Source organism: Danio rerio, chromosome 16 (assembly GCF_049306965.1).
Source record: "Danio rerio strain Tuebingen ecotype United States chromosome 16, GRCz12tu, whole genome shotgun sequence".
Taxonomy (NCBI): domain Eukaryota; kingdom Metazoa; phylum Chordata; class Actinopteri; order Cypriniformes; family Danionidae; genus Danio; species Danio rerio.
In genome coordinates this window covers 10,424,973-10,448,423 of record NC_133191.1, presented here as the reverse complement: position 1 = coordinate 10,448,423, position 23,451 = coordinate 10,424,973, and the positions used below count along the sequence as shown (strand labels likewise).

The window sequence follows — 23,451 nt, the reverse complement described above, 5'->3', positions numbered from 1 at the left end:
CAATACACCAATAACTTTATAACTCATGAAATGTTATTAAATAAGTTCTATTTCAGAATAGGAATTTTCGGCTCATCAAATTTTTTTTAATGAATTTTTTTAGTCATATGTATTTCCCAGAATAAAAAAATACATATAAATACATTTAGATTATTTACTTTAATCATTTCTTTTGGAATGTGAAGAAACTTTCAACCAACATAAAATAGTTTCTGAAGACAATCACCTACTGCACCTTTAAGAGCAATTAGAACGTAACGTAAAATACCAGAAGATGGCAGTAATGCAACGCAAAGGATGCAAGCTGCCGGTAAAATCAGAAGAAGAAGAAAAAGAGGAAAACATTGCGTAACACCGTTTCTCTTTATTTTCTCCAGAGAGTTATGTCAATTTCAAACAATGGAATAGCAATAACTCATTTGATATGAGACAACAATTGATTTACCCGTTTACGTGTGAATGATCTCTCTTTAGAAAATAAAAATGGACCAGGAGTTTAAGAACATCGATTCATCTGGAGAGTGGCAAAACCTTTATAATGTGAGTTATAACAAACAATAACAAAATAATAACAACAAAAACACTAGATGGTTTATAGTAGGCACACTTAAAACATCAGCTGTGCTCTCCCCTGACATTTTGCTATGTTTTTAAAATAGTAAATCATATAGGCATCTCGGCCCCAATGGAACAACCATAACGTTACTTAAAAGTTTGCACAATGTTAAGATATTCAGTTGAATTCATTTATTTCTATAGCACTTTTACGACGTAGATTTTGTCAGTGATGAAGAGAAAAAAGAGAGTAAAAGCCATATTTAAAATTGTGGAACATTGAAGTAATTGAGGCAGACAGGATAGTGTTGCCATAGAGGTAAAGTTGGTTTTATATCCGTACATTTGTTCATTTTTGAACAGTGACATGCTCTTTATGTTGTTTACCATGCTACTTTGAATGCTCGATTTGAATGTAAGTATGACTTCAAAACAACACAGACACAATTGAATTGACTAAACAATGTTGTACTTGGATATTCATTGGCTGCTAATATGAAATCGCTATTTAGAAAAGAACTCTTTTCTGAAATGATATATCATCCTAATAATATATTATTTGGGAGAAAGTCTGAATGTCCAAATATAAAACTTTACCCAGATTTACCATATTGCACATTCGTTCATTTTTAAACAGTGACAACTAACTCTATTATAAGCTTATGTGAATCATATCAGCTCGGCAAACATGTAACATGAGTGGAAATATTTTTTTCAAGAATACTGAATTCCGTTTTTAGATATTTTCAGTCATTTTCTGAACACGTGGGCTATGTTGTTTCCAAGTCACATTCTCACTGTCTTCTTTTTATATAGTATTATATATTTTGTGGTATTTTGTTATGCTTTACAATATGATCATATATTAATAAATGTAGTTTTTTTAAACACGTTTTAATCAAATGTTTTTGTAACCTTCTTTCTAGGAATTACATAATCAGTCTCAAGAGCGGTCCTACAAAGTGGCAAAGTTCCCAGAAAACTGCAATAGGAATAGATATAGAGACGTCAGTCCTTGTAAGTTTCATCTATATACAAATGTTGCAGTAGTCAACATTTAAAGTGGTTTAAAGTGCTGTTATTGCATAATTTATAGTGATATATACATTTAATTAATTATAGATAAATAAGTATTGATATATTGCAATAGCACACAATATCTATATTTATTAATTTATTGATGTTGTTTTTGTTTAACTAAGCACATTTAGTTTTAGGTCAATTTTTGATTAAATGTTTTGATCCACTGCAAATGTTGACTACTATTTTTTTTAACAGTGTTTCACTCGTCTTGTAACCTAGATGAAAAGAATTGTTGAGCAGAATAATATCTCAAGATGTTAACTTTTATTGTATCAAAATGTACAGCAGTAAAAACTTTTGGGGATTTTTGTGTACTATGAAGACATCCATAGATCTCAATCTGCAAATTTTAGGAAAAAGTATTTCTTTTTAAAAATGGAAACAGAACATTTTATTTAAGCTTAATATTAATTTTTGATTTTTTTAGAAGTTGTTTTCAGTTTGTTTTACTTTTTTTAGAAATTGTTTTTAACATTTTTCTTAATTACTTTTTAAACCTGCATTTAGATGATCACAGTCGGGTGAAATTAGAGAATTCTGAGAACGACTACATAAATGCCAGCTTAATTACCATGGAGGAGGCTCAAAGAAGGTACATATTGACACAGGTATGGAAAAAAAAAAGTTGACTGTTAGCATTTTGCTAACTTAAATTGATGTCTGATTCATGTAATTGTAAACAAACATACACTCACCGGTCACTTTATTAAGTACACCTTACTAGTACTGTGTTGGACCCCCTTTTGCCTTCAGAACTGCCTTAATTCCTCATGGCATAGGTTCAACAAGGTACTGGAAATATTCCTCAGAGATTTTTGGTCCATATTGGCATGATGGCATCACAGAGTTGCTGCAGATTTGTCAGCTGCACGATTTTGAGAAAAAATCTAGTTGCGATTTATCTGATCAAAATTACGATTTAAAATGCAATTAAATAAAATTTCATTAAAAAAACTACAGGTTTAATGTGGTGGTTTTAACAGCATGAAAGAAAGACAGGGCATAATCACAAAGTATACTACACTAACCTTAACATTTAGATTGTGTTACATTTTTCATATTGATTTTATGACATTCACCATGCATTGAAAATGCTTTCCATACACAATTTTAGATTTTACTTCAAAGCACAAGAATTCTTCTAATAAAATGCATAATTTATAAATACATTTACATTATATATATATTTGTAATACAATTTTGTCCTTTAATGCAATCAGTTAGATAAATGTACTGTACCTTTAATATGACCTGCTCAAAGAAATCACTTTTAAAATGTTTCAAACAAAACTCAAGTAAATGCACAGAACAACATGAGGATTTATAGCAAATAAACTAATGTAAATATTGCCCCTCATGCTTTTTGAGTGTTGTTGAGTGAGTTTTTAAACACCTCTGACTGGTCTTTGCATTCCCGCTATCAACAGAAAGGGCTGCGATTGGCTCTAACGGTGAGCGTGGCTCTGGTGTTATTTAGTAATTGCCTTTAAAATGAAATTAAAACAAAAACCCTAAACAATACAACAAAACCAGTGCAATCATATTTTCTGATAAAAACAAAAGTTTTATCTTACAGTCTTTCTCAGTCGCTTATTTGTTACATTTCTCACATCATCTTTCATATCTGCAAAACAGTAAGAGCATTTCTTTAAACAACTCGACAAATAGCAAAATATCATATATCACCTGCGAAATCCAGTCTCTTGCTCAATCCTTAGTTCATGTCCTTATGAATAAGACAAATTGTCAAATTGGTTAGTCGTGTTGTCAATCCAGCAGTGTGCTCTGGAGGGAGATACTGATGTACGCCTACATTTTTTTGACATTAGGTTACAACTTGGTGTATGTTGGAGTTTGATGGTAAGAAACTATACAAGATTCACATTTACACGTTTACTGTTTGTACAGTAATTTGTTGACAGATCATGGGCTCTATTTTTACAATCCATGTGCAAAGCGCAGTGCGCAAAAGAAATTAGGGCGTGTCGGAATCCACTTTTGCTATTTTAAGGATGGAAAAAATCTGCTTTGCGCCGTGGTGCATGGTCTAATATTGTTGAGCTTATTCTCTTAATGAGTTATAGGTGTGTTTTAAGAATAAACCAATCAGAGTCTCATCTCTTATTCCCTTTAAGAGTCAGTTGCGTCGCACCATAGCGCATTTGCTATTTACATGACAGACTTTGTAAGTGTAAAAACTGAGCGTTTTACTTGCAAGAAAACAGTCAAACAGAGCATCTGCAGCACGAGAATGAGAGATAAGGCCTCCTCATTATTTACTTTCGCTCTCGTGGATAGGGAAACTTCTTGTATGCACAGACATCCATTAGTCTATAAATAATTAATTGCGTTTGTTAAGCGCAAATATTCGTTTCAAAACTATTTTTAAATTCAGTTCTAATTTCCAGCAAACGAATAAATGAACAATAATAACGAAGTGTGCTCAAAAACCTGAGTTATATCCAAATACACATGCTGTGCCCCATATGGTCTAAAACCTGACAGGTGGGCAAATCTAAGCTTGTTTTTAATAAAACAAACATAAATATGAATCTAATAAATAATACTGCTAATAATAATAACATTATACAAAAGCAAATTGTTATGAATGAACTGAAAAAGCCCCCCGAGATGAAGAAGGCATGAAAATATGGTTTTTATATTTTTGTAATACATTTCCATTTATATGATAATTTATGTCAACAGGCTTGCTGAAGATAAAATGCTCTATTTTCAGTATTGCATTACAATAATGTTGAGCACAACACTGTTTTTGACCATTTCTGTAGTTTTTTCTTTTTGTTTTTTTGCTAAAACTTTGATAACTCTGATGTGAGGTGTGTCACTTCCTTCACTAAATTAAGTTTGCTTCTGGGTGTGAGCTTCCATGGTGTGATTGCCAGCAACCATCACTGCTGTAGAAAACCTTAGATATTGGCCTGTTTATGTCTTTCCTTATTCATTTGCCTTAAACCCAAAAACTTTCTCAACCAAACTGGGCCGTGAAGATTCAGCACTTGTCGTCTTGCCAGTGGATGCAATGAACAGGGCTGTTTGTAGTGCCCGTATGTGCTGCATGTCAACTCAGCAAGAAGAGAGTGTTAGAGAGTAAAAACTGAATTGATATTAACCAAAAACAGGATCGTTTTGTTTTAGTGAAATATTTTAGTATCTAAATTGCAATAAATTTAATATCACTATTCCTAACTCTATTTCAATGTAAAGTTAATAAAAAATCAAGGGGTTAGTATCATCCTATGTTGGGGGTGCTATTTGACTGGATTTTATGAACATTGCTTTTGCTTATATCATCTTATTGAAATTGTTTGCATGTTCAGTTATGCATATACTTTCCTCTATCTGCAGGGTCCCTTGAAGAACACTTGCGGTCACTTCTGGCTAATGGTTTGGGAACAGCGTTCCAAAGCAGTTATTATGCTTAACAGACTGATAGAGAAAGGCACAGTGAGTCACATTTTATATTTTCTTTGCTTTGCTTTATTTTAATTTATAAAAATTACAAATGTTTTTGATTTCAAGAGTATTTCAAGAAATTTTGCTACAGTTGGTGCACGTTGAAAATGACCACTACCACCGTCACATGGCAAAGACATTAAGACAAAAAAATAGGTTTTGTCTTTTTGTGTAAGGCAGAATGTTTTGTGTAACAGCCATTTGTAAAACTACTGCCAAGTGTTCCTAAAGGATGGGATGCAAACGGACATTCATTTACTTCAGACATTTGTTAATGAAAAACCTAATTTCTTCATTAATCATTATAAATTTGTTGACAAGCTTTATTATCATTGTTAATGCTATCTGTTTTTTAAATAAAAATTTTGGAAATCAAAAATAAATAATTATTACTATTTTAAAAGAACTAAATAGGTCCATAAATATTGGGACTTCAACACAATTCTAACATTTTTAGCTCTATACACCAACACAATAGATTTGAGATTAAATGAACAATTTGTGCTTTAACTGCAGACTGTCAGCTTTAATTTGAGGGTATTTACATCCAAAACAGTTAAATGCTGTAGGAATTACAACAGTTTGCATATGTGCCTCAAACTTTTTAAGGGTCCAAAACTAATGGGACAAAAATATAATAATAAATCAAACTTTCACTTTTTAATACTTGGTTGCAAATCCTTTGCAGTCAGTTACAGCCTGAAGTCAAGAATGTATATACATCACCGAACGCAGGGTTTCATCCTTAGTGATGCTCTGCCAGGCCTCTACTGCAACTGTCTTCTGTTTCTGCTTGTTCTTGGGGCATTTTCCCTTCAGTTTTATCTTCAGCAAGGGAAATGCATGCTAATTTGGATTCAGGTTAGGGGATTGACTCGGCCATTGCATAACATTCCACTTCTTTCCCTTAAAAAAACTTCAATGAGTTACTAAGCATTTGCATAAATATAAGCAGATAATATTGCCTAAAACACTTAAAAATTTATCCTGCTGCTTTTGTCAGTAGTCTCATCATCAATAAATATAAGAGAACCAGTTACATTGGCAGCCATACATGCTCACGCCATGTCACTACTACCACCATGCTTCACAGCTTAGGATCAAGCGCAGTTCCTTTCCTCTTCCATAGACTTCTCTTTCCATCCCTCTGGTACAAGTGGATATTAGTCTCATCTGTCCATAGGATGTTGTTCCAGCACTGTGAAAATTTCTGTTCAGTTAAACAGCTTAAAATGTAAATTAGATCATATTAAATGTTTTTCTTCAAAAAAAAAAAAAGGAAAAAAAATTAGCTAGACATCAATTAAAAATGTGTTTAGAGAGTACATCACGTATATGAAAGTTGTCAGCAAATTCTTTATCATAAAACATATAAATATATATTAAACAATAGTACAAGGTAAACAAATATTGTTATTCCATTTAATAATTGTAAGTATATGCTTATCTTTAAACTTTTGTAGAATGAGACAGGGCTAAAGTAGACAGTGGAAAATTATGTTTTATAAAAATATGTTTACTAAAAGATCATTTGTTTTGGTAATGCAGTTTGGAAAACTTGGAAACTGATGTTGATTTAAAAAAAAATAACAATAATTCTAATAATTCAGGGGGGCTAATAATTCTGACTTCAACTGTATATATTTGTGTGTGTCCATACTCTCCTCTTACTGATGAGTATTGTTACGATAACCAGCGATCATTCTCCGGAGATCGCTGGTTTCCACTATACTTGAACTACACTTCCGCATATCCCAGGACATTTTCATACATGCACTTCTTCCAAACACGCACGCCTGTTCCTCAGTTCCTGCAGCTGTTGCCCATGGTCCGCAACAAGCGTTTTAAGCGAGGCCAGCAATGCCTTCAAGGTAGCCACGTCTCCCTCCATTGCCTTCTCTGCTGCTTCCTGTAGTACCCTGGTGTCCTGTCTGGCACACAGTCCTCTGTCCACACATCCCATCGAACTCCTTACGCCTTCAATATGGATGTGTCACTCTCTTCAGGTTACTTCAATAACGAGCAGATTGTCCATCATGAAGTTAAAAAAAAAAAAGCCTGGACTTCAGCCTCACTGTTCCTTTCTAGCCTGGATCGTCAGGATCAGTCTTCTCAGACCAAAAAGACTTCAAGAATGCTACTTTACAGTGAACAAGACTCTGCAAACTGGAAGCGTGAATGTGTGGCTTAAGTATGGTGTGATATCAGTGTGTGACAAGGTTCAGCTGGTGATTGTAATCAGGATAGATGAATGAACAGGCGTGCGTGTTTGGAAGAAGTGCATGTATGAAAATGTAGTCCTGGGATATGCGGAAGTGTAGTTCAAGTATAGTGGAAACCAGCGATCTCCGGAGAAAGATCGCTGATTATCATAACAAGTATAAATTAGCTAATAGGTAGCCTTAATAATATGTAGACTATAGTATTTTAACATTACTATATTTAAAGCACGTGCCTAGCATTAATCAGGATATTTAAATGCTGTATGATGATCATTTATTTGCTGATACGTGACATCAAATGATTTGAATATGTTTTAATACAATTTTATTTATATCGTATAAAGTAATATTTTTAGTTATAACAGATTTTTGTTACAGGTTGATACAAATGTATTAATATTCTGCGTGTTTTGTACAGGAGAAATGTGCACAGTACTGGCCGTCAAAAGAGGAGCAAGACATGGACTTCAGTGACACTGGGTTCATGGTGACTCTTGTGTGTGAGGATGTTAAACCAAATTACACAATAAGACTATTAGAACTTCAAAATGGCAAGGTGTGAATGTAATGTTAGAGTATATTGCATTGAATGTTTCCAAAAAAAGGCATGATAAATAAATGCAATTATTTTCTGTCTAATCTGTTTAGACAGGAGAGACCAGAGATATCTACCATTTTCATTACACAGCATGGCCTGATTTTGGTGTACCAGAGTCCCCAGCATCCTTCCTCGACTTTCTTTTCAAGGTTCGTGAGTCTGGATCATTAGGGCCTGAGAATGGACCTGTGGTGGTCCACTGCAGTGCAGGAATAGGGCGATCTGGATCTTTCTCATTGGTTGACACCTGCCTTGTCTTGGTAAGATGGTTCCAGTTACCACACACAATTATTACATTTATTATATTTATGCTATTTCTTTGGCAGCAACCCTAGGTCAGAATTCCCCGTTATCAAATGTGAACAGTGGAACTGACTTTTAACGGCCTTTTCTATTTATAGATGGACCAGAGAAATGACTTTTTGGCTGTGGACATACAAAAGGTTTTGTTAGATATGAGAGAGTATCGAATGGGCCTTATTCAAACCCCGGATCAACTTCGGTTTTCATATATGGCAGTCATGGAGGGAGCTAAGCTTATTCTGGGAGACTCTACTTTACAGGTATCAAACATATGGTGCGTTTGCACTTATTATCACATTTTTACAAAAATTAAAACAAATTTTAAAGCACTGAATTGCCTTAAAGCACTACAATGATATATATATATATATTTTAATTTTAAATCTACCATAGAATGTAAATCTGGATATACTTAGGTATTGCCTAATAATAAGAGCTAGGGTGTGAGTGTTTTTTCACCCAGTCTAGTGTTCACTCACATTCAATACACACACATTTTTAAACATCCCATAAACTCTAATGATAACTGAAAGTGTGCCACTGTTTTGGTTAGTAGCGCCTGCCATTAAAGTTAAAAATTCAAGGTAAGTTAAATAATTTGACTGAATTATTTTAGAATAATTTATATTAACTACAATAAGAAAAACAAAAAAAAATGTAGATGCCATGTTAAAGTGGTTTCAATTTCAATTATGATATCTTTATGCCACCACAGAGTTGGGACACAATTACACCTCAAACACTTCATTATTTGGTGTCTTCAGTCCCTAAATGTCTTTTAAGTGTTGTGAAAAGGAATGGCAACATTACAAAGGGGTAAATGCTTTACTGTTCCAACTTTTTTTAAATTGTGTTCAATCAAAATTGGAATACATGTTTATTAAAAAAAATCATGAGGAACACATTAAATAATGTTTGTTGTCTGCAATGAAATACAAGTCAACGTAAATTTAGAAATCGCTACTTTATTTTTTATTTGCATTTTCCATACTTCCCAACCTTTTTGATTGGGGTTGTAAATGTGTTTTCTATAGAATCAAGCAGACCAACTTTTTAATATTAGTAACTTTAAATAATTACTCTGATTTAGTCTCAACAAGACTTTATTGTTTTAAATCGAAAACTCAATCTTAACTTACACAGTCTTAGGATACTTGACTAATGTTAATGTGTTAGTCGGAGCTTTAAGAATGTTGAATATTACACCCCTCTGCTCCATCTACCATGTTTTACTCTGTTAGTAACCTGAGCAGAAACTTATGGTATTAATTGATAGACCTAATGTAATTTACAAGAGTAAAGAAATAGTTCACTTAAAAAAAGTTCACTTTTACTCACCCTCAACTGATTCCATGCCTATATGAGGTTCCTTTTTCTGTTAAACATAAAATAAGATATTTGGAAAAATGTTAGAAACCTGATATATCACCTGCTATTGTAGAAAAAAAAATACCTTGGAAGTCAAAGTCAAGTAAATATCAGAATTGTCATTTTTTGGGTCCCTTTAAACTCTCTACACTAACAACTTTTTACGGCAATCTGTGTTTGTGGTATCTACTGTAGGAGAAGCCCTCATGCATGTCATGAGTGAATTATGTGTGTTCATGTGCATGCACTTATACACACACACACACACACTTGGGTATTCAGTATTTATTATACTATATGTCTTGAAAATACACTACTTTTCATTGTCAAAAGTTGAAAATGACACCATCTCTTGCAGGCAAAACTAAATTCTTAACAAAACACCAGTAAAAAATATTTTCTATTTGAAGTATTCTATAATAGAAGTGATACTGGGTGGTCTATTCTGCTAATGTAACCTTTTAAAAATATACAAATGGACTGTGGCTCATTTAAAAACAAAAACAACTTTTACAAAAAGTATATAACAAAATATGACAAAAATTATATTTAACCTGCCAAAGTCGCTAGTGGGAGTGGCTTTCTAACCCAGCGCAGCTGAAATCTACTCGCATTTTCCAGGTTGGCAGGTGTTAATGTCAAGCCCTGTATACTAGTATATATTTTACTCTATGTAGTACTCAAAGCTTTGGACACATGAATATGTAAATGTCCTTTTGACTGGTACTGTACTATAATATGCATAAAAAAATATTGACCAATATTTTGATATCTGTATTTTTTACACCCTGTTAATGGCATTTGCAAAAAAAAACAAAAACAACAACAACAACATATTGGTTAGACTCTAAAAAATACTGGATATCCCGTTTTTTTTTTTTTTTGTTTTTTTTTTACTGAAAACAGAAGCTGCCTAAAAATGCCATGACCCAAATGTTTATTTGGTTTTATCTTTTTAGAGCTCGATCTTGAGTCCTGAGAATTACATTGGAGAATCTGACCGTATGGAACCACAGGATTCAGGAATGGAGCAAGAATTGAAACGATTTCCAAAGGAAGAGCAGCTTAGTGAGTTAAAAACATTCAGGTAAGAGAATGGAACAAAATAAATGTTAAAATAAAATAAAAAAGTTTTTTTTTTTTGCAATAATAGTAAATTTAAAACCAGTTTGTTGTTATTTTGTCTACTTCTATCAGCTAAGATTGTAGTGTCAGAATAAATTTCATTTAGTTGTTCAAGGGCTTTATTTTTGTTTATATGGAAATATAATTTTGAATGTAATTTAAATATAATCAGTTAAATAAAATTAAGCATTTATTTGATTGTTGAAATGTAAAAAAAGATGAAAGAGCATTTAAATTCAGGTGCCGTCATTAGCTGCAGTCTAGCGCAGAAATTCCAATGAAAATACTGGGGTAAAATAAATTTTGTATTTTAAAAACATGGCGCAGAAAAATATAGTTTAATGAAGTGCTTCTTGTTATAACAAAAGTGGTTTCAAACATGTCCTTAATGCTTTTGCACATTGCGCCTAGATGTTTAAAATAGAGCCCTAAAAGTTTATGTGCATATACCTTATTGATCATAAGTAAAAGAAGGTTATTTTAATTTTCATTCTTTTTTTCTTTGGGTTAGTCTTTTATTTTTGGGATCGCCACAGCAGAATTTAATATTCCAGCATATGTTCTTACATAGCGGATGCCCTTCTCTCCCAGTACTGGGAAACACCCATACACACTCATTTACACTTATTTACACACACACACACACACACACACACACACACACACACACACACACACACACACACACACACACACACACACACACACACAAAATGGCCAATTTATAGTAGTTCATCAATTCCCCTATAGCAGTTTGGACTGTTTGGGAAACCGGAGCACCCGGAGGAAGATAGTACTATTTTAATGCCATTGATAGTCTTATTCTTTATTATTTTTAGTCTACCTAGTTGCTTCATAGAAAATAAAGTACATGTGAGAACTCAAATTAAACCAGACACAATTCACATATTATAAATATAGATTTGTGACTAGTCAAAATAATTGTCTAAATTTTTTTATATTACTAATTATTAAGAAGTTACAAACTGCAAGCTTCGAATGTTCATAAATACAAAATGTGTATTTTGACATTGTTTTCCACTCCTCTTTCTGTTCACAAACTGTGATTAGACCCCAGCACTTTTAGACAACTGAAGTGTATTAAGTACAAAACTACTTTTTTTTTTTTTTTTTACAATTTTTTTGCTTGAAATATACCAGTATATAGGGTGCTACAAATTTAGTTGTACTAATAAATTGGACTAATAAATAGTATACAGTAGGTACTACACCTCACTGTGTGATTTATTGAGTATGTTATTCTTTCCAGTCTACGCAAGAGAAGCCGCAAAGAGCGGATAGCCAACACAGCACAGCAAGTGCAGAAAATGAAGATGAAATTGAGTGATTCAGAGAAAAAGAGAGAAAACTGGCTGTTCTGGAGACCAATTCTACTTAATGTCGGCGCTGGCGCAGCTGTGGCATTTGGACTTTGCATATGCTGGGCCTTTTTAACCCAGTAATTGTCCCGCAGATCATTTTTCCTGTTTTTATTTTGTCCAGAGACACAAATTGTTTTCATGAAAGGTGCTTGGATGTTTCTAAATAAGGACTTATTTAAGAATGTTTACAAGCATTCATACCCAGATATTCTACATGTTTTATTGAATGTTCGTGTCATGTAGTTATTACAGTGTAATGAATGTAGTTCAACTTTTGTAATACCGTCTTGGTAAGTTTTTGAGATCTGACAGTTTTCACTGTACAGTAATCTGCCTGCAGCACGGTGTTTAAAAGTAGTCTCCACTTGGTTTTGATTATTGTATTTATTTGATGCTTTTGTCTTCAAATTTCCACTTGGAATATCATAGAGTGACTCATTTGTTTGTACAGGTTAAAGCTCAGCGAGTTTCTATTCATGTTTACAATTGAGGATCTTTTAGTTATAAACTGACTGTAGTTTTACCCAAAATGTAATTAGTGGTCTGATTTCCACTTGTACATGAATGTACATAATAAATTTTACTTTAAAAATATTGCTTTTTTTATTATTAATCGTTTGTGCAATACTTTCACAAGTTAATTTGAAGTCAAATAATATCTTTCATTCAGATTACGCACATATAGAATTGACGACTTTTTATAAACAGTGTAAAACATTAAGAAAGATAACCTTTAGGATTTTGTTTACCTAAACAATCCAATGAAACAGGCCTAAGTAACTGTAAAAAATTGCAGATTGTGGATAGACAGTGTGTATGTGTGTGTATATACTAAATGTTTTGTCAGTCCTTATGCTTAACAGAAGTATTTCATTGTGGATATAATGCCAATTGCTTAGTCAAATTAGATGCCTCTTCCTGCCCTAGTTGCAGGAATTGATGCAATATTTCCAAAACTGGTAGTTTAACTCCGTCTACTAGCCAAAACAATCTTTTTAGTTTATAGATCACGTGCTTATTAAAACACACACACACACACATGATTACTAAAGTAAATACAATACAGTTGAAGTCAAAATATGAGCCATCTTGTGAATAGTTTTATTTTATATTTATTTTATATCGTTATTAGTTATATTTAACAGAGCAAGGCAATTTTCACAGTATTCCCTATACAACTTTTTTCTTGTTTTATTTAGCCTAAAATAAAACATTTTAAGTTAAATATTATTACTTCCCTTAAGCATTTTTTTATTGTCTACAGAACAAACCATCATTGCAGAATGATGTGCCTAATTCACTTAACTTGCCTATAACTAATTAACCTATTCACCCCCTTAAATTGCTGTTTAAGCTGAATACTAGTATCTTGAAAAATATATGATAAAATATAGTTCTGTCATCATGGTAAAAGAAAATCATATTATAATTTAATTATTACAATTATTATGTTTAGAAATGTGTTATAAGAAATCAGGAATTGGGAAAAATATACAGGGGGTTAATAATTCTGGAGGACTTATAATTTCACTGACCTCAACTGAATGTATGTTTACACACACGCGCACACACACACACATATGTATGTGTTTACTGTTTTTTTCCCCCAATTTCTGTTTAACGGAGAGATTTTCTCAACACGTTTCTAAGCAATAGTTTTATTAACTCATCTCTAAAAACTGACTTAGTTTATCATTGTCATGATGACAGTAAATAATATTTGACAAGATATTTTTCAAGACACTTCTATACAGCTTAAAGTTACATTCAAAGGCTTAATTAGGTTAACTAGGCAGGTTAGGGTAATTAGGCAAGTTTTTGTATAACGATGGTTTGTTCTGTAGACTATCGAAACAAAAGATATACATATACATACTTATATATGCATATATATATTTGTTTTAAATTTTCTAAATGATGTTTAACAGAGCAAGGAAATTTTCACAGTATGTCTAATATTTTTTTCTTACACAGATAAAGTATTACTTGGTTTATTTTGGCTAGAATAAAAGAATAATAAAAAAACAATTTAGGGTCAAAATAATTAGTCCATTTTAAGCTATATATTTTTTCGATTGCATTATGTTGATACTATTCGATTTTCTATGAAACAAAAAGTAATTAAAACAATGGGAGTTTGCAAACGCTTTGACATTTTTTAAAACGTATATCTGTATGTAGCCCTTCTAGTGTATAGTTGTTTAATATGTACAATTATTTGTTATATATAAACTGTTGTTAATTAAAAAAAAGATTGGTGGTAATAGCTAAAAATCGAAAAAGACTTCCTACGTTGGGTGCAAAAATATTTCTATAGTTCACAAATGTAAGACCTTATTCTTGCGAAAGCAGCAGGAAAAAGGTCAATACAGTTTACATCCTTCTATTAAATAAAAATGTTATCGTGGTTATTTTATTAAACAAAAAAAGTACAGATTTAGGTTTACACCTTTCGAGAACTACAAGATCCAGGGGGCGAGTTGTAATTGCGTCATTTCCTTCGTTGCAATCTGACTCACGAGCGCCATCTGTCGCTAATCGTATCACGGTAGTAGTTTCACGTCGTTTATTGATATTTAATAAGCCTCGAATGTACACTGGCACCGGGCCGGTGACCATAAAAAGCTATATTGTATGCCCGTGATCATAGACATATTGCGGCCGTATTAAGGATTGGAGCAAAAGACCGAAAGGACCCATGGGGCGTCTATGCCCGTGACCATAGTGACGACCGATCAACGCTTATATTTCCGGGTGCTGGAATGGATTCGGACGGAAGTTAACGATAATTATTTGTTTTATTTATTAAATACCACTTAAATTGTGTATTATTAATGTATAACTTAAACCTACCCCTCACAGTAAAATAAAAACCGTGATTGTTGCTGTACAGTGGCACAAAATAATGCAGTGTTGATGTGCGCATGCTCAAGCGGTGGCAGATATTTTCCTTCTACACTTTACCACCTTACCGCCACGATTTAAAAGTCAGTTGAAGGAGGAGGCGTCAAGATAACAATCAGCATTAGAACAATAAGGATATGGTAGATCTCGTCATCAATCGTGGGCATCAAGCGTATTGTAATAGACTTGTAGTTTAGACTTAGGTGGCATTTTGACGATCGAAAACATGTCCTTGTTACCTGAAAAGGCAAATGAGTTAAAACAAATAATTCATGACCATTTAATTAAGGTAAGTTCAACTTTGTTGTTACTCCCAAGATATGACGTTTGTGTTTATTCATGCTACATTTATATTTACACGTCTTACAGTAAATACATTACAGGTATGATCTGCTGCTGTTTTTGTGTTAGTGGGTCGAGTAAAAGCTCTCATCTACATTTTCAGTAATCAATAGACAATGATGTTTTTTTTATTTCTATTATTCTTTAAAAAGTAGTTGCAGACAAGTGAGACTATTAAAGTGCCAAAAAAAGATCATGTGGTGATCTCAATACATCATCTTTGAATTATTAAATTGTACACAACTTTTTCTTTTTCTTTTATTATTAGTCATGCACCTATAATCTCCATTTTTATAATTGACGTCAAAGAATTGTTAAATATTTTAGATCTTTTTACAACATTTTAAAGGCTAAGTAATAAATGTTGCCTCATGAAAGGTCTCAAGAAACTATTTTTATTTTATGTTTAACTTTAATGCATAATCAAGCATTTCACAGCCAGTTTTCATTCATTTATTCATTAATTCATTCATTTTCTTTTCGGCTTAGTCCCTTTATTAATTTGGGGTCGCCACAGCGGGATGAATCGCCAACTTATCCCAAATATGTTTTATGCATCGGATGCCCTTCCAGCTGCAACCCATCACTGGGAAACATCCATACACACTCATTCACACTTTGGACAATGTAGCTTACCCAATTCACTTATATCACATGTCTTTGGACTGTGGGGGAAAACGGAGCACCCGGAGGAAACCCACGTGAACACAGGAAGAACATGCAAACTCCACACAGAAACGCCAACTGACCCAGCCGAGGCTTGAACCAATGACCATCTTGCTGTGAGGCGATTGTGCTACTCACTGCACCACTGTGCAGCCCACAGTTTTAGTATAACAACAAAAAAGAAAGAAACAGAAACAAAAAAACAATCATGCATTTATCTAAGTGATAGAATTTTTAAAATGACTAAAAATCAATGGATATTCATTTCCAAAAGTCATCAGATTAATTGCAAGTACAAAATAAATGTACTAGATCTCCTGGTTTAGTATTACAAAACATTTTAAAAAGTCTTTTTTATTTATCAATGAACACAATGCAGGGAATCGTACATGTGTAATATTTTTAAATTGATTTTTTTTTTTTTTTTTTTATTTAGGAGTAAGACCGCATTACTCATTGACCAAATTTCATCAACATAAAGTTTCTTTAACAACAAAAAACCTGAGCTCCAGAAAAAGTTGAGGAGTTAGCCCATCTAAACTAGGGGACTTGCCCAGTTTCATGAATTTCAAACCGTTATTCAACTCCTCCAATGTAATAGGAGCACCTAGAGCTCCATCTTTTTCTGGGGATAAAGAGGGAAAGTTTAGATCTTTTACAAAGTCAGACATTCTACCATTGTTTAGGTGGGTCTTCCTCTGAAGTGTATGAGATAGAATAAATTTCTCTGAGTGTATAATTTATTTTTTGTTGGTTATGGGTGATCCGCCCCTGAGATATTTGAATACTACTACTAAGTGAGCAAGATTCTGCTTTGTTTTTAAAGCCAGAAGCCTGCTTGTCCTCTCATTGCTGAAATAATAATTGACTCTAGATTTATGTATTATGAATTCTGCAACATGTTGCGTAGCAGAATTATAATTTTTTAAGTGCTGCTAAGTGTTTCTGCCCAGACTTACAAAACATAGCTTTTCAGTGTTTCCTCTAGTATTTTTTTCCAGTTGTGGCGGCAGGTCTTTTACACAAATCTACCAACTACCTATGGCGTTATTTCAATGACGAATAGAGAAATGTCGTAAGCGCAGTATCGAGATCACATTTATGTAATACGAGCATACAAATCTCTTTGCTTGCAGGCCGATTTCCTTTGCTTGTGCACAAAACTTCTTGCACGCTCTTAAATATAAGCTGCTCGAGCAGATCTTCTTGTGCGCTCTCAAATAAACGCTGCTGAAGTGCGATTCTGTGCATAGTCACAGCCATATCACCCTGCAGCCCAAGACCGGTAACTGAGCCTGGTCAGTACCTGGATGGGAGACCACGAGGGAACTCTAGGTTGCTGTTGGAAGTGGTGTTTGTGAGGCCAGCATGGGGCACTCAACCTGTGGTCTGCATGAGTCCTAATGCCCCAGTAAAAGTGAAGGGGACACTACACTGTAAGTGGGCGCCATCTTTCGGATGAGCCGTTAAACCGAGGTCCTGACTCTCTGTGGTCATTAAAAAGCCCATGGCACTTCTCGTGAAAAAGCAGGGGTGTAACCCCGGTGTCCTGGCTCTACTATAATGCCACAAAAGTTTGCGCTGTTATAATTCACTTTAAATGCGTTTTGGTTACATTTATAACCAGCTAGTAAAACAACAACAACAACAATGACTGAATGTTTTGAATGAGAAGCTGTAATAAAGCCATAGCGGCATGAATTTTGGTGTGGCACCCCGCCATGGAGGGATGAATGTTGTGGAAACTATGCTATTTGTTGAATCAATATTTGGGCCGCACGATTCTAAAATGAGAATAATATATATATATTTTTTTTTTGCTTAAAATCAAGACAGCAATTTTCTCACAATTCTGTAGATGCAAAATAAAGGTTAATATGAGTGGGCTATTATTATTGCTATTTCTCAAGCATATGGTAGAATAAACATGATAATATTTGGCCTTTGTGTAGGTCTACTGTTGGTTAAAATGCTAAGTGTTGTATAGTCTTGGAATGGTGGACTTGAACAGATTGTAAATTTGTCCTGGTTGTTAATTGACATCAGAATACTAATAATTATTAAGTTGTATTATGTTTGAGACATATGCTTATCATCGACAACATAAGACCTTTTTTTTCACTGGTAAAATGAGACATTTGTCATTATCAGATTCCCTTTTGCATTATATTCAACATTATATAGGCTAGAGTAGTTTTACTGACACTGTTAAACTATTTTCATGCACAACACTTTGTGTTTGCTATGAAAAAAAACATATCAAATGCTTGTTGTAATCATTACTCTAAAATGCGATATGGTCATTTAAATTATTTGCACGCTTTCTGTTTCACTTACACTGCCGAGTGCGGCTCATGTCATGGCTACCGTCACTTTGAGGAAAAAATCATACATGCAAATCATACTTCCTGTACAGCTCCCAAACAATCACTCTGTGCAACAAACTAAACATTATTTACAACTTTATTACCTGTCATTCACAGCATATGCAGGTTCTGTTTACTAAAGTAGACATCATTGGTCTTATAATCATGCATGATTACACTGCCGTGAATACAGTACATCATTACATTAAGACAGACATGACATTTTAGAGTGAATTATTCCTTAAATAAATACAGTATGTGACACTTTTAACACCATTTGGAGGTGTCCATGTTGCTGAGCAACAAAGGCTATATAAAACATTATGAAAACTTGTGTGTCGCTTTTCTCTTGACCCTGAAAATATAATTGGCTGAATCACAAAAAAGTTGAATTAAGATTGTGTGTAGGATCGAATTGAGATTGCAATCTTTTTTCGATGAATCGTGCAGCCCTATTCTTTATTAGAGAAATCTTTGATTGTAAATGAGATAAAACCCTGTTTCTAGACAAATGAGATGTTTTGAAATAGCATTGCCACAGAGAAAACCTTTAGTTATTTCCCACAAAGATTGAGAATTGGAAGCAGAGTCCTTATTATGAATAAGGAAGACAGAAAAATTGGTTAAACTGTGACAAATAATCTTTATTTTTCAAAAGGGAATCATTAAATCTCCAACATCTCTTATGATTTGTGTGTGGACACAGTATTACTATTAATTTGGGGTGAAACAAAAATCTAATCAACTCGGGAATATGTTTTATGGCAAGAAGAATAAAATGATTAATCTTCATATAATAAATGATTAATCAATGTCGATGTTGGAATATTTTTAGGAAAACCTTGATTTTCCGCCTATTTGACAATGTATATTATTTGTCAAATTCTCATCTTCAGATGGATATCCATGGTAAAATTCGTGATGTTTTAACCGAAACAGTGCAAGGTGATGGCCACCATAAACAATGCTTGCTCTCTGAGGAGGACTTTATGCATGCACTCCAGCGGAGGGGAATTGTTAATGATGTGATGAAGGATCTTCACTTTACAAATATGGTATGTATACAAACTCACTATTTATATATATATATATATATATATATATATATATATATATATATATATATATATATATATATATATATATATATATATATATATATATATATATATTTGAAGTGCATCAAAATCTTTTATGAAAGTTGGTCTAAATCTATTAAAGTACCAACTTTTTTAATCCACTTCAAATGTTGACTACTGTACATATACACAAATACATACTGTATACAATGCTATCTCTTAAAATAACTGGATGTTTCTTAACAGTATAATTCTCATACTGAAGCTGATTCTGTGAACAAGTCTGCAACACATTTTATGGACCAGAACATCACACAGCTGAAAACAGGTAAGTGCCTATTTTAGAATTTATTATCATCAGCATGCATCTTTGCCTTTCTGTCATCCATATCATTAATATTGCAGTAGTTTCAAAGCAAAGGCTGTGCTCTAAGTAAATAAGTCTATAGTCCATACATATTTACTTTATCATTATTTAAAGGTGCACTGTCTTTGACAGTGCTATTATAAAGTTATTCAGATGTGTATTCATTTATGACATTTTTAAGTTAATTATTTTTGAATACTTTATTTTAGCTACAGTAAAACTGAACTCAAATAGAGAAATGTGTTCATCATATGTTGATGAAAACATCACTGTGTATATATTGCCATTATATTCTAATTCTGCATATACTTAAGACCGGCATACAACAAGCTCATGGTCGGCTATTGGGCTTAGTCAGCCTTTCGGTCCGGCTAGTTAGTTGGGTGTGGTCTGTCACCTCTCGTTGAGGTAACACCAGAGCTTGTAGACCAGATTCAGTTTGTAGAATTGGCGTTGGCAGTCGGCTGAAAAGAGTCCTCTGACTGGTTATTCAGCAATGAATCAGAGCGTGAGTTTGACATGGTGAAGTTCTGCAGCTAGTAAACAATTAATGTCAAGATAGAACACAAAGTTGGTAGCTGTAATTTTGATAAGATTTTAGATAATACTAGATAATTAGATTATCAGCCATATTTGCAAAAGGTAATCCCTCCATGGTGAGTAACAATTACTGTCATAATGGTAGTTAACACTGCTTTGTTTGAGCTTTACATGTGCATGTCAGAAGGTCCAGCTTCTTGTTGTGAATGAGAAAACAGACTACTGCCACCTATGTGTGTGGAAAGACATGTCCTCCTACACAGGCGCAGAATGCACACTCTTGTTTCAGTTAAACAGTCTGTTCTGAGCCACGACCTGTAACTGTTTTTATTTGTTAAAATTGATCATGACATATACAGTGTCTAGCCTTAGCGGTATGTTTTAGTAAAAATGTAAACAACGGGAAATGCTGTTCGCCACCACTAACGTTTTAGCTACAAATTCATTTTTATCAGTCAAACTGCTGTAAACACATGCACACACGCACACACACACACACACACACACACACGCGCACACACACACTTCACCAGCGCGTGCGTGTCTCTCTATGTGTGTGCGACTGCAGCGTTTCTCTATAGGCAGCTTTTCCATGCGTTTTACATTTCAGATAATTAACTCGCAAAAGATATGTGAACAATTCATGTTACTTACACCTGCATATCCCGAATATATGTGAAACGCGTTGAGTAAAAAAAAATACAGGAAAAAAAACTAGGAAATATATCAGTCGTTTTCATGTTAGCTGTGAGTAGCTGTATATAATCTAAGTGAGATTTATGAAAAAATAACGCGATTTCCTTCAAGTGAAACATGAGCACACATTGCTTTGCATCTTATTAACACAACCAAGCCTTAAAGTTACATTCTGGACCACCTTTTTAATATATTGCTTGTGTGCACATTAGGTAAATAGTATGCTGTGTTCAATTTTAAGCCCCTGCATGTCTGTCCAGTTAAAACATTTTAATTATTTGTTTTTTTTTAACAAATATGTTAAAGTTAGATGTCATTTTGTTTGTTTTCTCTGAATCATTCATTGTGCTAGTAAGGTAAATAATGGTCTTGTTCTCACATTCTGAATTATATTGCATCAGATGGAATATCATAAGCTAAGACTCCATGTGTGATTCCTACAATCAGAACAATCCGATTAAAACAATGGCAATAATATACAATAATAGGTCAGATTATGGTCACATCTGTATGCAATCACTTAAATCTGTAAGAAATCACTTAAATAGGATCTACCTGACAAAGTAGACCAAAAAATTCTCAAAAACTAGACATGCAGAGATCCAAAGAAATTTAAAACCAAATGAGAAAGAACATAATTGACATGTACTAATCTGGAAAAGGTTACAAAGCCATTTCTAACGCTTCGGGACTGCAGGGAACCACAGTGAGAGCCATTATCACAAAATAGCAAAAACATGGAATAGTGTAGAACAGTGTAGTGTGAAATAGTCATCTCAAACTTGATTCCTGGAGGGTTGCAGCTCTCCACAGTTTGTTCCAACCCTAATCAAACACAGCTGATTCAATTGATAAAGGTGTTCTTGACTACTAGAGACTGTTAAACGGTTGTGAGTTGGAGGTGGTTGAGGATAAACTGTGTAGAGCTGTGGTCCTCCAGAAATTGAGTTTTAGACCATTGGTCTTGCCATTATCTACAAATAGCAAAAACTGGTTTGTGTCCCATTATGTATGGCGTAAAAGTAACATCGCAATTTAGAAAAATAATATCAAACCAAAATGTGATGTTGGTAGTGTTGTGGTCTGGGGCTGCTTTACTGCTTCAGGACCAGGAAGACTTGCTGTGAAAAAAGTAAACATAAATTCTGCTGTGTACCAAAATGTCCTAAAGGGGAATGCCCGGTCATCAACCTTAAGCTGAAGTGAACTTCTGTAGCAGGACAATGATACATACATATGTACTTTACTTTTATATGCTTATATGTTTTCCCCAGCTAACATCGGTCAACTAAAGAGACAACTCTACCTTCAAGTTGTGGGTGGTAAAGCTTTTCTGGAACAGTTGCAGGAGCCAGAACCTTTACCTGGTCAGGTGTGCTCTACTTTCACACTTCACGTTCACTTCCGCAATCAGCGCTTCCGCTCCAAACCAATCCCATGTGCTTGTGAACCAGACATACAGGAAGGCTTTCTTCTGGAAATACACAGAGATGGCCCAGGTGTCTTACTCAACCTTATTTATACTAACAGTCTATAACATACTTCTTATTTAAAAAAAAACTGTCATATTTAACTTTGTGGTTTTGATGTGCTACAGGAGATGCTAGCAAGATGGCTGATGCTACCACCATGTTGTCCATATGTGATCCAGTACATATGGTATTAATTAAAACAGACACCTCTGGGGACACAACACTGGTTTCTTCTTATTTTCTTGACTGGCGGACAGTTCTCAGTGCTCCCAATGGGAAAATCAGTGTCTCCGCAGAACTACTAGGAGTGGGTAAGAAAAAGTCATCTTGTTAAATATATAATCTAGTCAAGAATGACATTTCTGTCAATTATAAAACCCTATTTTACTTACCTGCTTCTGTAGAACTTGAAAGAACATTTGTTAAAGTACCGTTTTAAATGAAATATTTTTATATGTGGACAAATATATAATGAAATTAGAACAAAAACTATTTCAGTCTTCTTTGAAATGTGTTCTCTTCACTATCCATTTAATCCCCAGAATTAGAGACATTAATGTAAATGCAATATCTTTCATAGTCTTGGACTCTGTCCAACCAAACAGTTTTGTTACATTCAAGAGACATTGAGTTGTTAAAATAAATTAAAGATTTGTTTATGGGTATTTTGTGTTCACGTTTGTTTTACAGGTGCTGAAGCTAAAGTACCCGCTGGAGTTCTGAATCTAAAATTGGAACTGTACCCTCCCCTAACTGAGACCTTAAGCCCTGATGTCGTCACCATGCAGGTGATATCTTTTTGCTTTAATTCTGTATTTTTTTTTAAATAAATGTTTTTTTATGATGAACAATTTTCCATAAAATACAAGTTATGTGATATTGTATTTACTTTTTGAGTTTTGCGTAGCA

The 23,451-nt window shown here is 33.7% G+C and overlaps 2 protein-coding genes across 2 annotated transcripts in view; both read left to right on the top strand.

Annotated features, from left to right (window-relative positions):
• Positions 1-304: 304 nt before the first annotated feature.
• On the top strand, positions 305-12,704 carry ptpn2a (protein tyrosine phosphatase non-receptor type 2a). Its single transcript, NM_200466.2, is given in 9 exon segments — positions 305-540; positions 1,482-1,572; positions 2,146-2,246; positions 5,005-5,103; positions 7,753-7,890; positions 7,983-8,192; positions 8,334-8,495; positions 10,563-10,690; positions 11,999-12,704. Coding segments are annotated over 9 exon segments (1,179 nt in total). The 5' UTR covers positions 305-483; the 3' UTR covers positions 12,192-12,704.
• A 2,432-nt stretch (positions 12,705-15,136) lies between these two features.
• cep76 (centrosomal protein 76) overlaps positions 15,137-23,451 on the top strand; it is a 28,350-nt gene continuing 20,035 nt past the window's right edge. The window contains 6 exon segments of the mRNA NM_001103119.2: positions 15,137-15,303; positions 19,285-19,443; positions 19,714-19,795; positions 22,345-22,569; positions 22,668-22,853; positions 23,233-23,330. Of these exon segments, the coding sequence (NP_001096589.2) occupies positions 15,241-15,303; positions 19,285-19,443; positions 19,714-19,795; positions 22,345-22,569; positions 22,668-22,853; positions 23,233-23,330 (813 nt within the window). The 5' untranslated portion in view covers positions 15,137-15,240.